We start from the raw sequence: 12,737 nt of genomic DNA on the forward strand, positions 1-12,737 counted from the left end.
TCAAATATCAAGGAATGACATTTCCTTGTAAAAATTATCAAACAACATTTTTTGACAATGACCTTCAAATTATGGCTGTGGTACCATTCAAATATAATTTCGACATTTCTTCGAATGTTTTGGCGATCTTCAATATTTTGAACTTCCTGAAAAATTTACAGACCATAAGAATACATTAGTTAACAATCTATTTTAATTGAAAGGTATACATTTTTAGGAGAAATGAATTTTTGGGATCCAATAAAAAAAATGATCGCTTTTTTCCTTTCTTTGGAAAATTTCAATATTTTTTGTATACCGATGGTGAAGTAAAGATCCAAAACCTTTCTTTTCCAAAAATGTATTCCTCCAAAAAACATACCCCTTTCAATTTAAACAAGATTCCTGTGGTTGGGATTTAATCAAATAAGTGAATGAATGTCATTACGTACTGTCATAGATGACATGAGTAGATTAAACTCATTCGTGACATAAAGTCGTTATTTTATGAATGAATTGAGTGATTCTTCTTATAATGTTATCCAGATTGGTGCTCAAGAGGCAATAAGGCAAGTGTCTTACGGCAAAACATCGAATGTTTACCAGTGAGGATGACAGTGTTGCATGTGAGTGAAATTTTACCTCTTTCATTGTGTAGCGATCCTGTGAATGATATCTGGTTGGATTCCATAACGAATGTTTGGAATACAAACTGAATAGAAAATAGTGTTTTTTGTATAATTCAGTGTTTATATAAAAATATTTGTTTCGAAAGTATTTTTCTTTCGTGTAATTCAATGTCTATATGTAAATAGCTGTTTGGAAAGGGATTTTTCTTCCAGTTTATGTCTGAAAGTTACTTCTTTGCATGATCTTAAATATATACGTATAGAAATCTAAAGAAATGCACTTTAAACTTTTAAGCTAGTCTTGGATTTACCTACACAGTAGGTTGAATGGACTGACGCCTATCAGAAAACAACTACTCCCCTGGCTAATACCACGAAGGGCGTTGGATTATATCGGACAGGCGTCAGTGCAGAAATTTTCATTCCTGCACTCTTGCACTGACGCCTGACGGATTTAATCCAACGCCCTTCGTGGTATTAGCCAGGGGAGTAGTTGTTTTCTGATAGGCGTCAATCCATTCAACCTACTGTGTAGGTATATCCGAGACTGGCTTGAACGTTTAAAGTTCATTTTTTAGATTTGTTTACTGCCAATATTCAAGTATAGCCCACTGACTAATAAAAAAATCTTTGTGTAGGGTAATTTGTTTAAAAATGATTGTTTCCTTCCAATTTTTTGAAAGATTCTCACATTTTTTGTACCTATATGATTGATTTAATCGATTTGATTGGAACATCTTCACAAATTTTTCAGTGAAATCAATACCATTCAACTTCTTTCAAATAATAGACATGTCAATTTGATCAAACGATTAATGAATATCCAAGTACATCTGCCTGACTCCTTTCTTCAAATACTGGGATAGTTATGAGTAAAATTACCCGTTACTTGATGAAAATTAATGACATTATCTATAGTTTAACATAATTATAGTGTTCAAACTTTTATAAAATACTTTTCAATATTTTTCTGTATCTTTGCCCATACTATAAGCAACATGACTGAAAAGGTCAAGTTCTTCATCTCCTTTGAATCCTCAATTTCTCTTTTATTCGGCTTCTAAACTTGTAGTCTTGTATATATCAACCTTCTACTTATACATATTCCAATTATTCGAAACATTGCCGGTGAAGTTCAATCAATCAATCAATTAATCAAAATGTACTTTATTGTCAAAGATGAAATCTCATTGACAATGTGTCACTATTCTAAAAAATATAAGATACACAACTTAAAAGATATTGTCAAAGATAAAATTTCATTGTCAAAGTGTTACTATTTCAAAGAATATAAGTTACAAATTAAAAGTAACACTTGAATATTTGGTGATTTCAGAATTTTGGGGTGAAAAAGTAGTCATAAAGTATAAACATATATGCTACATATTGAAGTAAATAATAATGAATATTTTCTTGCAGTACATTAATGTAGATATAAGAATATGAAAACTATAAAGCATAAAAATATAAAAGTAATGCATAGAAAATAAAAGTAAGTATCTACTTCGTAAACATCTTCAACTATACAGTTCAAAGCCAAATGTGAACATCAAATAAAAAGTTAAAAAAGGGACATAGTTCAAATACCATTTCATACTGGAACACGCTAATAACAAGTAATTGTTTATAGAATTTAAATTTATGTCTGAATTGAACTCGTCTAAAGAATAATAGGCCTTTGAAATCAGAAGCTTTTTTACAGACTTTCTAAATTTAGTGGTACATGTTATGCCTTTGATCAAAATTGGTAAATGGTTAAACATTTTTTTTCCATTATATATGAAAGACCTCTCAATTTTTGATGATATTGGAATCGGTAAACTTATATTGAGCTCATTTCTGGTATTTCGTCGAGGTGAAATGCAAATTTCCGTTGTATATTTTTTTGCATCAGACATACCATTTCCAATATGAGCATGGAAGCATGGAATATGGATTTTATGCCTTCTGAATAAAGCTCGACAGGAATCCCTGAATCCAACTCTACACATATATCAAACTCCTCTTTTCTGTAGTACAAACACCCTATTAAACATATATTGGCAACGCGTTTCCCAAAAAGAAATCTATGAGAGCAAAGTACACATTTTTTGCCACAATAGTGCCTAGTTTTCATTTGCTGATACTCTGACTGCAAAGTATCCTGATGAATTTTTTTTACATAGGTTATTTATGTGACCTTCAAAATCCAAATTTTCATCAATTTGTAGTCCCAGAAATTTTGCTGGAGCACTAGAAGGTGATGATGCTAGTTTTTGAGATATTAAATGATAAGAGATTATCTGGTATCTGTAGAGTAGGGAGGGTGAGTGGAGACTCACAGCATTTAGGCCACATGTAACCCATTGTACATCCTCCCGAGGAGTTGTCTTCCTAGGTCATCGTCCATCCTATCCTTTCCAGGAAGGTGAACAGGTCACTAGGAGATATCTCCTTTATATTGGCAGGTGTAGGCCAATACTTGCCGAACACACACTCTCTTTGGCAACCTTGAGGTGTCTCACGGTGGCCTCCGCGAAGGTTTTGGAAGGTACAGCGATATTTCTGTCGTTACGCGGCTTCTTCAACCTTCTTAGGGTTTCCTTCGTGGAGGTGCACAAGTGAAGAAGCTTTTTTGCAGGGGCAGCCGGTTCCTTGCCTTTATTGAAGGCGGAGCTCTTGGCGCCCGCCGCAGGAAGTGCCCTTTCTGTTGAAGGTCATCTGCTGTGTCCAGCCTCATTCCAAGCGGTAGATTGGGGTGGACATTTCTGTTCATCCCCAGCCACCGTCTTAGATTGAGGTGAGCACTTCTGTCCAGCCTCGGGATTGGTTTTTTGTTTTTGTTGTTTCTGTTTTTGTAGCAACTAGCAAGGAAAGAGTTGGTCACCTCTGGCAGAGCCCCGCATTACCAGAGGAAGGCTGATTACAATGAGGCTTCGCCCAGTTCCCCAAGGGGATTGTTCTTGACCGAATATCACCCTGCGGCCATTCAGCACGATTTATTACATCTTAGCTTGGGTAGGCTGGTCCACAGTGGCTTGTTTTGCAAAGGCTTTTGGGAGGTTTTAGTTCCCCTCACCCAACTTATTTCTGCCACTGACCAGGAGTCCGGCGACACAGTCAGTAAGGCCACATTGGCTTCCCGGATACAGGACCTCCAGTCCCCTGCCCGTTCCCCTATCCGCCACCTGGGGACGCGCACGATAGGTAGCCGAACCCACGACAAGAGATTAGCATCACACCAGTCCTTTATTTTTATAATATCCCTGCTGATCAAATCATGCAGTTCCCTTTCATTCTTACAATGCCGAAATAATGTAGTATCATCTGCGAACTAGGTTATTTCTGCAGCTAATGCGGGCTAGGTCGTTAATATATAACTGGAAGAGAATTGGGCCTAGAACCGATCCTTGTGGAACACCACAAGAAACTGTCTGGGAATGAGATATGTTGTCCGGGAGTACGTTCTGACAGGTATGATCTGAACCATTTCAAAGATATATCTCTGAAGCCATACACTTCTAGTTTTTGCAGCCGAATTTCATGACAACGCAATTGAATGATTTTGAAAGATCGCAAAAAACTGCCGCTGGTATTTCACGATTATTTAAATTGAGATAAACATAGTAAATGAAACATGGCATCTTCCGTGTTTTTCAAAATCTGAAACCCAAACTGACTGCTACTAATAATATTATGCTTATCCACAAACATCATAATTCTGTGTTTAACAAGTTTGTTTATGATTTAAGTTCTATGATTTTAGTTCATCTCCGAAGGTGCTCTTGAACCTTGTATTCATTTAGTTCACCGCTGTCACCATATAATATCAATCAAATAATAGTATATTATATACCTAGGGTAAGAAGTGAGCTATTATTTACCGAGCATTATTTACCGGCGCTACGCGCCTCAGGATATAATGTGCGAGGTAAATAATAGCTTTCTCAGCCGATGTATATATATAGAATTTTTTTCATTACTCACATTGATATATTAACAATTTTAATTTTGGCATAAGTAATTTTCTAACAATTTGATGAATATATCGGAATATCAAGTAGAGTGAAGCGTGTTTCTAAATTGACTGGCTTTATTTATGTAAAAATTTGGCATGTGTCAAATTTTGATATGAATCTAGGAAATATCTCATTGCATTTTTGATATATTCCAATGTTCCACTTCTCTCATCGCTTCTCTATGTTCAGAACTTAGAATTTCTCAATTATGCATTATAGTGAGAAAAAAATTTCCTTGGTAATATGACAACCCAAGGCAGCTATGAATTGTTACAACTCAAATTGAAAGGGTACAGTTTCCATGTTGAATATGCGATGTCGATGTTAAGCGCGCAACATCTACTTAGGCCATGAAAACGTTTGCCGGCGCTTCCATGACAACCAAACACTGTACAATGATTATTATTGCTGTCAGTTTGCCAAATGCGGTTTTAATTCAAATTTAGATGTCATTTTGAAAAAGTTAAAATATCTATATAAGTAAAACGTCAATATAATTAATTGAAAAATGTGTGAAAATTCAAGTGACGATGATTTAGAAATGATGTGTACCCCGCCTGATTTGTCACAATTGTACAATTAATTATAATTTCAAATAATTTTCAAGCGTATTTCCAATGTTCAATTTCCTATTTCTAGTTGATAATTAAGTTAACAAAAGTTTCTGTGAATATCTTTAAAATTATATAGAATTGTTCTCATTATTTACCTAGGTGTTTTTTATTATCATTATTTAATAAGGGTGAGAAATAATAATTCTCGTTAGGGGAATGGAGTAAAGAATAGCAATTTCTCAGGTTAGTAGTGAAAAAAATGTATTACCTACTTGATAAGTGAAATTTGGTACGGCTTTATTAATTTTCCCACATGTGTTCAATGATCCTCTCTGTAGATAACCAATAATTATCTGGAAAAATGCACAGCTAGCTTGCTTGTCTCTTAATGGTGCCTTTTCCTGTTAGAAAAATGCACGGACGCTGTGAATATGTGAGCTAATCAAAATTCATCAAACGTTTGTCGCCTAGCTTGTAGTGAGTAAGCCGTAGTGCTAAAGCAGACAAAAATATCCATACGCATCGTTTTAGAAGTTTTATGCAAGCAACGTCCATTAACTGTAAGTCTAGCGGTCAAAACTATAATTCAAATATTCGTTGGTAAGACAAAAGTGGCACAGGATTGGTGTGGAATTCTTAAATTTTGGTTCTGATTGTGGGAAGAACATCCAGCAAAAAGATCTTTCATCGATGTTCAGTCGATATTTCTTATCATTTATTTATGCACGTGCAATATATGGTATCATAATGATAAACCTCTCAAGGGGACGTATCGATTCAAAAATGTATCAATGGAGTTATACTTAATGTTTGGCGTAAACTTATTTTGGAATGAAGCATCCTTTACTCTCTCTACTAAAGATAATTTCAACAAATGACTGGATTATTATTTCACTTGAAATTTTAAGTGCATGGCTAATTAAAATTCGAATCTCTGAATGGTTATTTTTTAAACGATGAGGGATATGAAGTTCATTGAATTGTTACAAAGTTGACAATTTTTTTGGGAATATCATTGAAAAATCGACTTTATTCGCTGAGATATTGGAAATTTCATCATCATTTACCATGGGATTTTTTTTAAAACTTCTGCAGGTAAAATCTCACTGGAAATATAAGGTAGGAATGATAACACTTTTTATGTACTAGGTACTTTCATTAATTGAATGCTAGAGAATCCGAAATTCCTTGAAAATTACCAAACTGCCAATCCACAGGAATATCGAGAAGAATTGAATTTCTTGATATTTACAATATACATTGGGGATTGGGGATCAAAAAATAGCTACCGATTACAGACGAAATTTATTATCGAAAATTATTATTGAGGTGTTTTAAAAAAAGGGCCCTGCAGAACATAACATTTTCTTAGACAATTTTCTCCTCCCGAAATTGTAGCATCTAAATTTCTACTTTCAATTTACCGACAGAAAACGTTAGCTTCAACAACAATAAATATTTCATTCCTTTGTAAATGAATATTACGGAATGAAAAAAGCAAAATAAATACGTGGTACGTAGTTGAATTGACATTATTTCTTTGCCAAAAAATGTTAATCGCAATTTCACTCTCAAGAATGCTTTTATCAAATAACAATTTTCCTCAACATAAAAACATCTTGATAATTTTCAAAATTAGAGCTTGGCATGTTTTCGTTTTTTGTAGCTATTCTTTGAAGATTCTCGCTAGAAATAGGAAAACAATCAATTTTTCATTCATTAATGAACAATCGAAGGTTTTAAAACATAAATGAAGCATTGAAGGGTTTTTTTCTAATATTATTTTTAGTTGTCTCACTGATGAAAGCTACATTGAAATATATTTCTAATTTTTAATTTTTGTTGTATGAAACATTTTTATAAATACATGCATTGTTTACAAGATAATTGAATATTGTGTACTTTAGTCCGAACTAATGAATAAAATTATAGGTACAAAATTTATTTGAATCATTTTAATTTACTTCTGTGTTTTACTAATTTACTAGGAATGGTAAAAGTAACGTATCTTTTTTTTACTTTCAGCTCAGGCCGACGCCCAAGTCTCGGCTTCCGGGCGTGCTAATCCGGATAACTCCCCATCTCATCTTGCTAAAACGATAGAAAAACTTCTGTCCGAGTTAGCTGGAATGTTCAAGAGCGGAATATCCAGTTTTTTCAGAGAAGCAGCTGACGATGATGAAATCGATGATGCGGACAATAACAGCATTGATAATGAAAATAAAGACGACGAGAAAAATAGTAGGGATGTAGTAGGTTCGTATATAGCACTGCTGTAGATTTGTGTCCGTAGTTTTTGTCGGGAAGTGAACTCCAACAATTTGAGAATACTTATCAGTATACGCAACATTTTCTCAGGAGTCTCGTTTTATTCTCAAATTGTTATGATCGCTTCTGCTTTCATTGCACCTAGTAGAAGTTGATTTTCAGTAGATAGATGGTAGTAATAAAGCGGTGAATTATTTGTACATTAACCTTGCTTCAACTTTGCCTGGTATAAGTGTTTTCAACACAACCAATGAACATTCATACTGCTTTCATCTTTTGAGTTCATACTTGGTCGAATAGCAACTATTTATCAAGAATTGCTGAGTATTGGAATAATACTTGGTGTACTCGTATATATAGCAACCTGGACCTGCTTTTAAACCCAAAATATTTCTATGTATCTCCTGATAAATCCAAATATAAAGCGAAATATATTTCAGTTTGTGAGAGTTCAAATGGTTGAAAATGATTAAGCTTTCTCTTTCTATGTATGTCACTCATCAAGTAGGTTCCCAAAATTGAAACAGTTCACGCACAACACTCAAAAACAAAATATCATTTTCGAAGATGTATAGATCATGCCCAAAATTTTGTTTCAGACACAAATTTTTTTAAGGACAAACACAAGCACTATAGAAAACTCCTTAAGGCGCTCTAAGAGCGGTACCTGTGCGAAAGTAGTGATTCACATTGGATTTGAATCGCTGTAGATTAAATCCATTTGGAAACACGTTCTCAGGAAGTTTATTCCACTCAAGCACAGTTCTCCAAATGGAAGAGTTCTTAAACGGTGAAGTTCGAGGTGTACTGAGTTAAACCTCAAAACGATGAACAGTCACAGTCCGTATTTCTGATGCCAAAACACTTCCCGTGAAAGTATCAATAAAAGAGAGACAAGTCTCGATGTTTCTTCGATGTTCCAGACAATCAAGGTTGCAAATGATGTTTGCATCTCAGGCGGATGGCTGAGCAGCTTTAGGGTATGCTTTAGCAGCTTTAGGGTATGCTTAGGGGCGGAGTTCCATACATGAGAACAATACTCAAAAAAGGTCTGATCTTAGCTTCATTAAGCAGTGTTCGAAGCTTTTGAGAAGCGGCTTTTGCAATTCCAGCGACATGATTGTGCTAAGACATATTGGTGTCCATTTCAACTCCAAAGAACTTATCGAAGCAGAAAGCAGAATTGTCTGACCTGACGTTATTATATCCGGTTGGGGGACATTTATCCTCTTGGAGAAAACCGATGCCTGGGTTTTTGTGGCATTGAATTAAACCTGATTACTTTCACTCCAATTCGAAATTGCTTCTAGATCCTCATTAATACATGCAACCTCCTGCTGCCGAAAGAGAAAACATCCGAACCAACTACGCTCGTTTCCAAGCAATATATTAAACAGAACCTTGTACTGAAAAGGTTGATCATAATGAACAGAAATATAGTTAGTGCAAAAAGTAAATTCTGGGGTGAACCAGCGTTGATAGCAAATGAGCCATTGACTACTTCGTCAAACCGTCACACATGAAGATATTCATGCATTTGTTTGATCCATACAAACTTATCGAGTTTTACTACGTGGAGGTATTATGTAATGTAAATGTAACTTAAAAAGTATACGTTTCAATTAAATAAATATTATCAGAACTGTTGGTTACAGATTTATAAATTTCATATCCGAAAGACATTTGGGAAATGGGTAGGAAATGTTTAGAGAAGTCTCTACACTGCACACTGTCGAACACCTTAGAATCTGCCACTGCCAGTGATTTTATATATCTTCCGATACACCTTTGATGCAGATTCTCATACTGGTGTGACATACTCTAGATCTAGATAATCTCTGGTGACGGAAATTACATTAGCTATCATCCACTACCCCAGATTACTTTTTTAAATACAATACATACATAAAACATTCTCCATAATACTGGAGATAACTTATGAAAGGTTGAATAAGTTGCAGAAAACTGTTCTAGAGCACATCGGAATGGAGAGTTAGGTGGGATCGTATCAAGATTTCATAATTCATAATGAGGCTAAGAAACATAATCTCTGATAATAAATTATCTACTGACGACATTTCTGGAAGTTCGTCTCTTTAAGGTTAAATTGGTGGCAAATTTATTTTTCTCTTTTCTGTTGTTTTAACGTTTCTGTTAAGAGATAATAAAGAGCATTTAGCGAAGATCAGGATATTGAAAGATTTGATGATCTTTTTTGGTTTTACTACTCCTACATATATGGGTTCTCGAATAGAATTTTTGAATCCAAATGGAAAATTTGTTGCTTTGGGACGATAGATTTTGCACCGTCTTTTGTTAAACCAAGAACTACTATAATCTGTTGAAATCTTTTGATGTGGTGTATATTAAGCATCCATGAATATTAATATGACTACTTAGATTATAGAGTGGAGCTGGAGCAAAACTATAGTTTTCCGAAGAATACTCTAGCTAGAGTAGTCGAAAATTATCCCAATCGTTCGTACCATCTACTTGTAGTATAGTAATTGTTGCTTGAATTTTGTTGGAAAATGTTTGAAAGTACAATTGGAATTTTGGCGTGAACCGCCAGAATCATATCTCCGACACATATTTTTTGATGCAGAATGAAACTGATATTCCCCGTATATTGGAGATTTGTTGTTCGATTGGAACATATTTTTGAAATTAACATGTGAACTTATGGTGCTTGTACTTTTACCTGATAGGAAGTTTTGGTAATCATAAGGAAGAGACCGAATGTATGGTGGTCACATTTGGTATCCCTGTGATCTTGTTGATAATCTGGCAGACGCCATAGGCGATTGAAACACATTCTGATTGGCGACCTGAGTCATTTGCTTATCTTATTTCGTATACCTAAATTAAGTTGAGTGGCGGAAATTGAAAAAAATGAAAAGGTATATTGATATTTTTACATAAATTATTGCATAATGCTCCTATTCTGAAAAAGAAAAATATCATATAAACGATATTATTAACTTTGCTTCAAAAATGTAAATCCAACCGAGTGCATTCCAAACCAAAAAGTAAAAAAAAATGATAAGTTGATACATTTTTCAATTCTGATCACGAAATATGAACTCAAAATATGACGGCATGAAAAACAACCTTAATAAGTGCAACTTATCTACGAAAAACCACTTCTCAACATTCACATCATACTCATCCCATCTCATTTCATTGCCCGTGTCACATTACTTCATTTTTACAAATATCCTTACAAGTATTCTACACGACTTACATATTCCCCGAATCTGTACAGAATAATGTAGATACATTGAATACCATGCGATTTTGTCAGCCTTGTCATCATAAGATTCAAGGAAATAACTATCATTTCTTAGCAGCTACGTACTTGCATTAAAAGCAACACAATATAATGAAATAGACCGGTGTTTATTCGAAAAATATATCAAGTTTTCATATAGAAAACTTAATCATCAAATACTTTGGAATATTCCAATATCCAATTGAAAATTATTTCAATTTATTTATATAATAGCGTAATGTTTTTGAAGATACTCTTGAGCAGAAAACGTTTGCCAATCCAATGAATTGTATCATTGCCATTGTAAATATACACAGTCCTATATGCACAGGGTGAGACAGTGTCACCGAGCACCAGATAACTACAAGATATTTGAAATCAGATTTTTGAAAATGAGTGTGGTAAAAATTTTTAAAATACCTTTACAACTTTTGGGAAAGAAAAGTTTTGGCTTTCTACCTCCCCATCTGAAAGAAAGAAGCAATTAATTTCAAAAAGGTACCTCTATACAAAGATATGTAGATCATTGCAATGAAGTAACTTCTAGAAATAAACTGAAAGAAAAAGCCCTCTTGAAACAACTACTTCCACATAACCGTTGAATCACAAGAAAGAAAAATACTTTCCAAGTAATTACTTTTATATGAAGATTGAATTATACAAACGTTTTGCTTGTCAGTTTATACTCCAAACATTCGTTATGAAATTAAATCAGTTATTATCTACAGGATTGCTACACAATACAGTACATGAGAGGGGTGAACATTCGCTCACATGGAACACCGTCATCCACGTCATCCACAGCACCAATCTGGATGAAATTACAAGATGAAGCACTCAATTCATTCGTAAAATTACTAAAAATATACTCCTTTCCGTTCAAATAAGATTCCTTTGGCTGGGAATGAATCAAATGAGTGAATGAATGTCACTACGTTCTGTCATCGATGATATCAGTACATTAAACCCATTCGTGACATGAAGTCGTAATTATATGAATAAATTGTGTGCTACATCTTGCAATGTTATCCATATTGGTACTGATGAGGCAATAAGGCAAGTATCTTATTCCGAAACATCGATGTCCGCTATTGACGATGACAGTGTTTCATGCGAGTGAAATTTTTTACCTTTCATTTAGTAAACTGTGTAGAAATCCTGTGAATGGATATCTGATTAAATTCTATAACGAATGTTTAAAATACAAAGTGAGTATAATTCAGTGTACATATAAAAGTATTTGTTTCGAAAGAATTTTTCTTTCGTGTAATTCAATGTTTATATGAAAGTAGCTGTTTCAGGAGGGTGTTTTCTTCCAGTTTGTGTCTGAAAGTTACTTCTTTGCATGATCTACACATCTAGGTATAGAGTTACCTCTTTCAAAATTGATTGCTTCCCATTCTTTGGAAAATTCACACATTTTTTTGTATCAAGATGAAGTAGTAGAAAACCAAAAACTTTCTTTTCCTAGAAAATAAATATTTCAAAATAAAATTTCGAAATATTTATCTATCCCAACTACCTACACCGTAGGTTCTGACAAATGCTTGTCTTGAAAAAATTACATTCCCGGCTAATACCACGCTGGATATTGAATTACGAGTATATCCGACTGAAATTTCGGTTTCGAGGTATTACCTCTCATCAGTGCAGGAAAGATCCGACCCAAACAAAAAAGTGCCTGGGACCCGATTAATTTCAACGCGGCTAAACTGCATGATTAGGAGAGATTTCGAGATTTTATTTCGAATATTTACTAGTATGTTGTCTAAGCTAGTATGGCTGCTTGAATATGCCTAATTGTTGTCATATTTGGGATATTTTCAAGAACCCTCAAGATTGCAGGGAAACCTTGTTCGAAATTCTTTTCTCCATAGCCGTGAAGATTGAAATTCTTTCGAGTGATTGAATGCCGCTTAACTTTTTGATTTTTTTAAAATAAAATTCGTCTTCAACAATCCTCATATTTTGGTTGAAAGAGAACATCTACATCACCACTTAACTTTGTATCATGAACACGGTAATATGATTTTTGTTT

The 12,737-nt window shown here is 34.2% G+C and overlaps 1 protein-coding gene across 4 annotated transcripts in view; it reads left to right on the forward strand.

Annotated features, from left to right (window-relative positions):
* LOC111502029 (uncharacterized) overlaps window positions 1-12,737 on the forward strand; it is a 74,797-nt gene that overhangs the window by 20,051 nt on the left and 42,009 nt on the right. For all 4 annotated transcript variants that reach the window (XM_074180574.1, XM_023155982.2, XM_023155981.2 and 1 more), the window contains exon 2: window positions 7,186-7,416. In XM_074180574.1, the coding sequence (XP_074036675.1) occupies window positions 7,186-7,416 (231 nt within the window). The remainder of the gene's footprint in view (window positions 1-7,185; window positions 7,417-12,737) is intronic.

This window comes from Leptinotarsa decemlineata, unplaced genomic scaffold (genome assembly GCF_025532065.1).
Source record: "Leptinotarsa decemlineata unplaced genomic scaffold, Ldec_3_MD MMD2_tig00026299_RagTag_RagTag, whole genome shotgun sequence".
NCBI classification, from domain to species: Eukaryota; Metazoa; Arthropoda; class Insecta; order Coleoptera; family Chrysomelidae; genus Leptinotarsa; species Leptinotarsa decemlineata.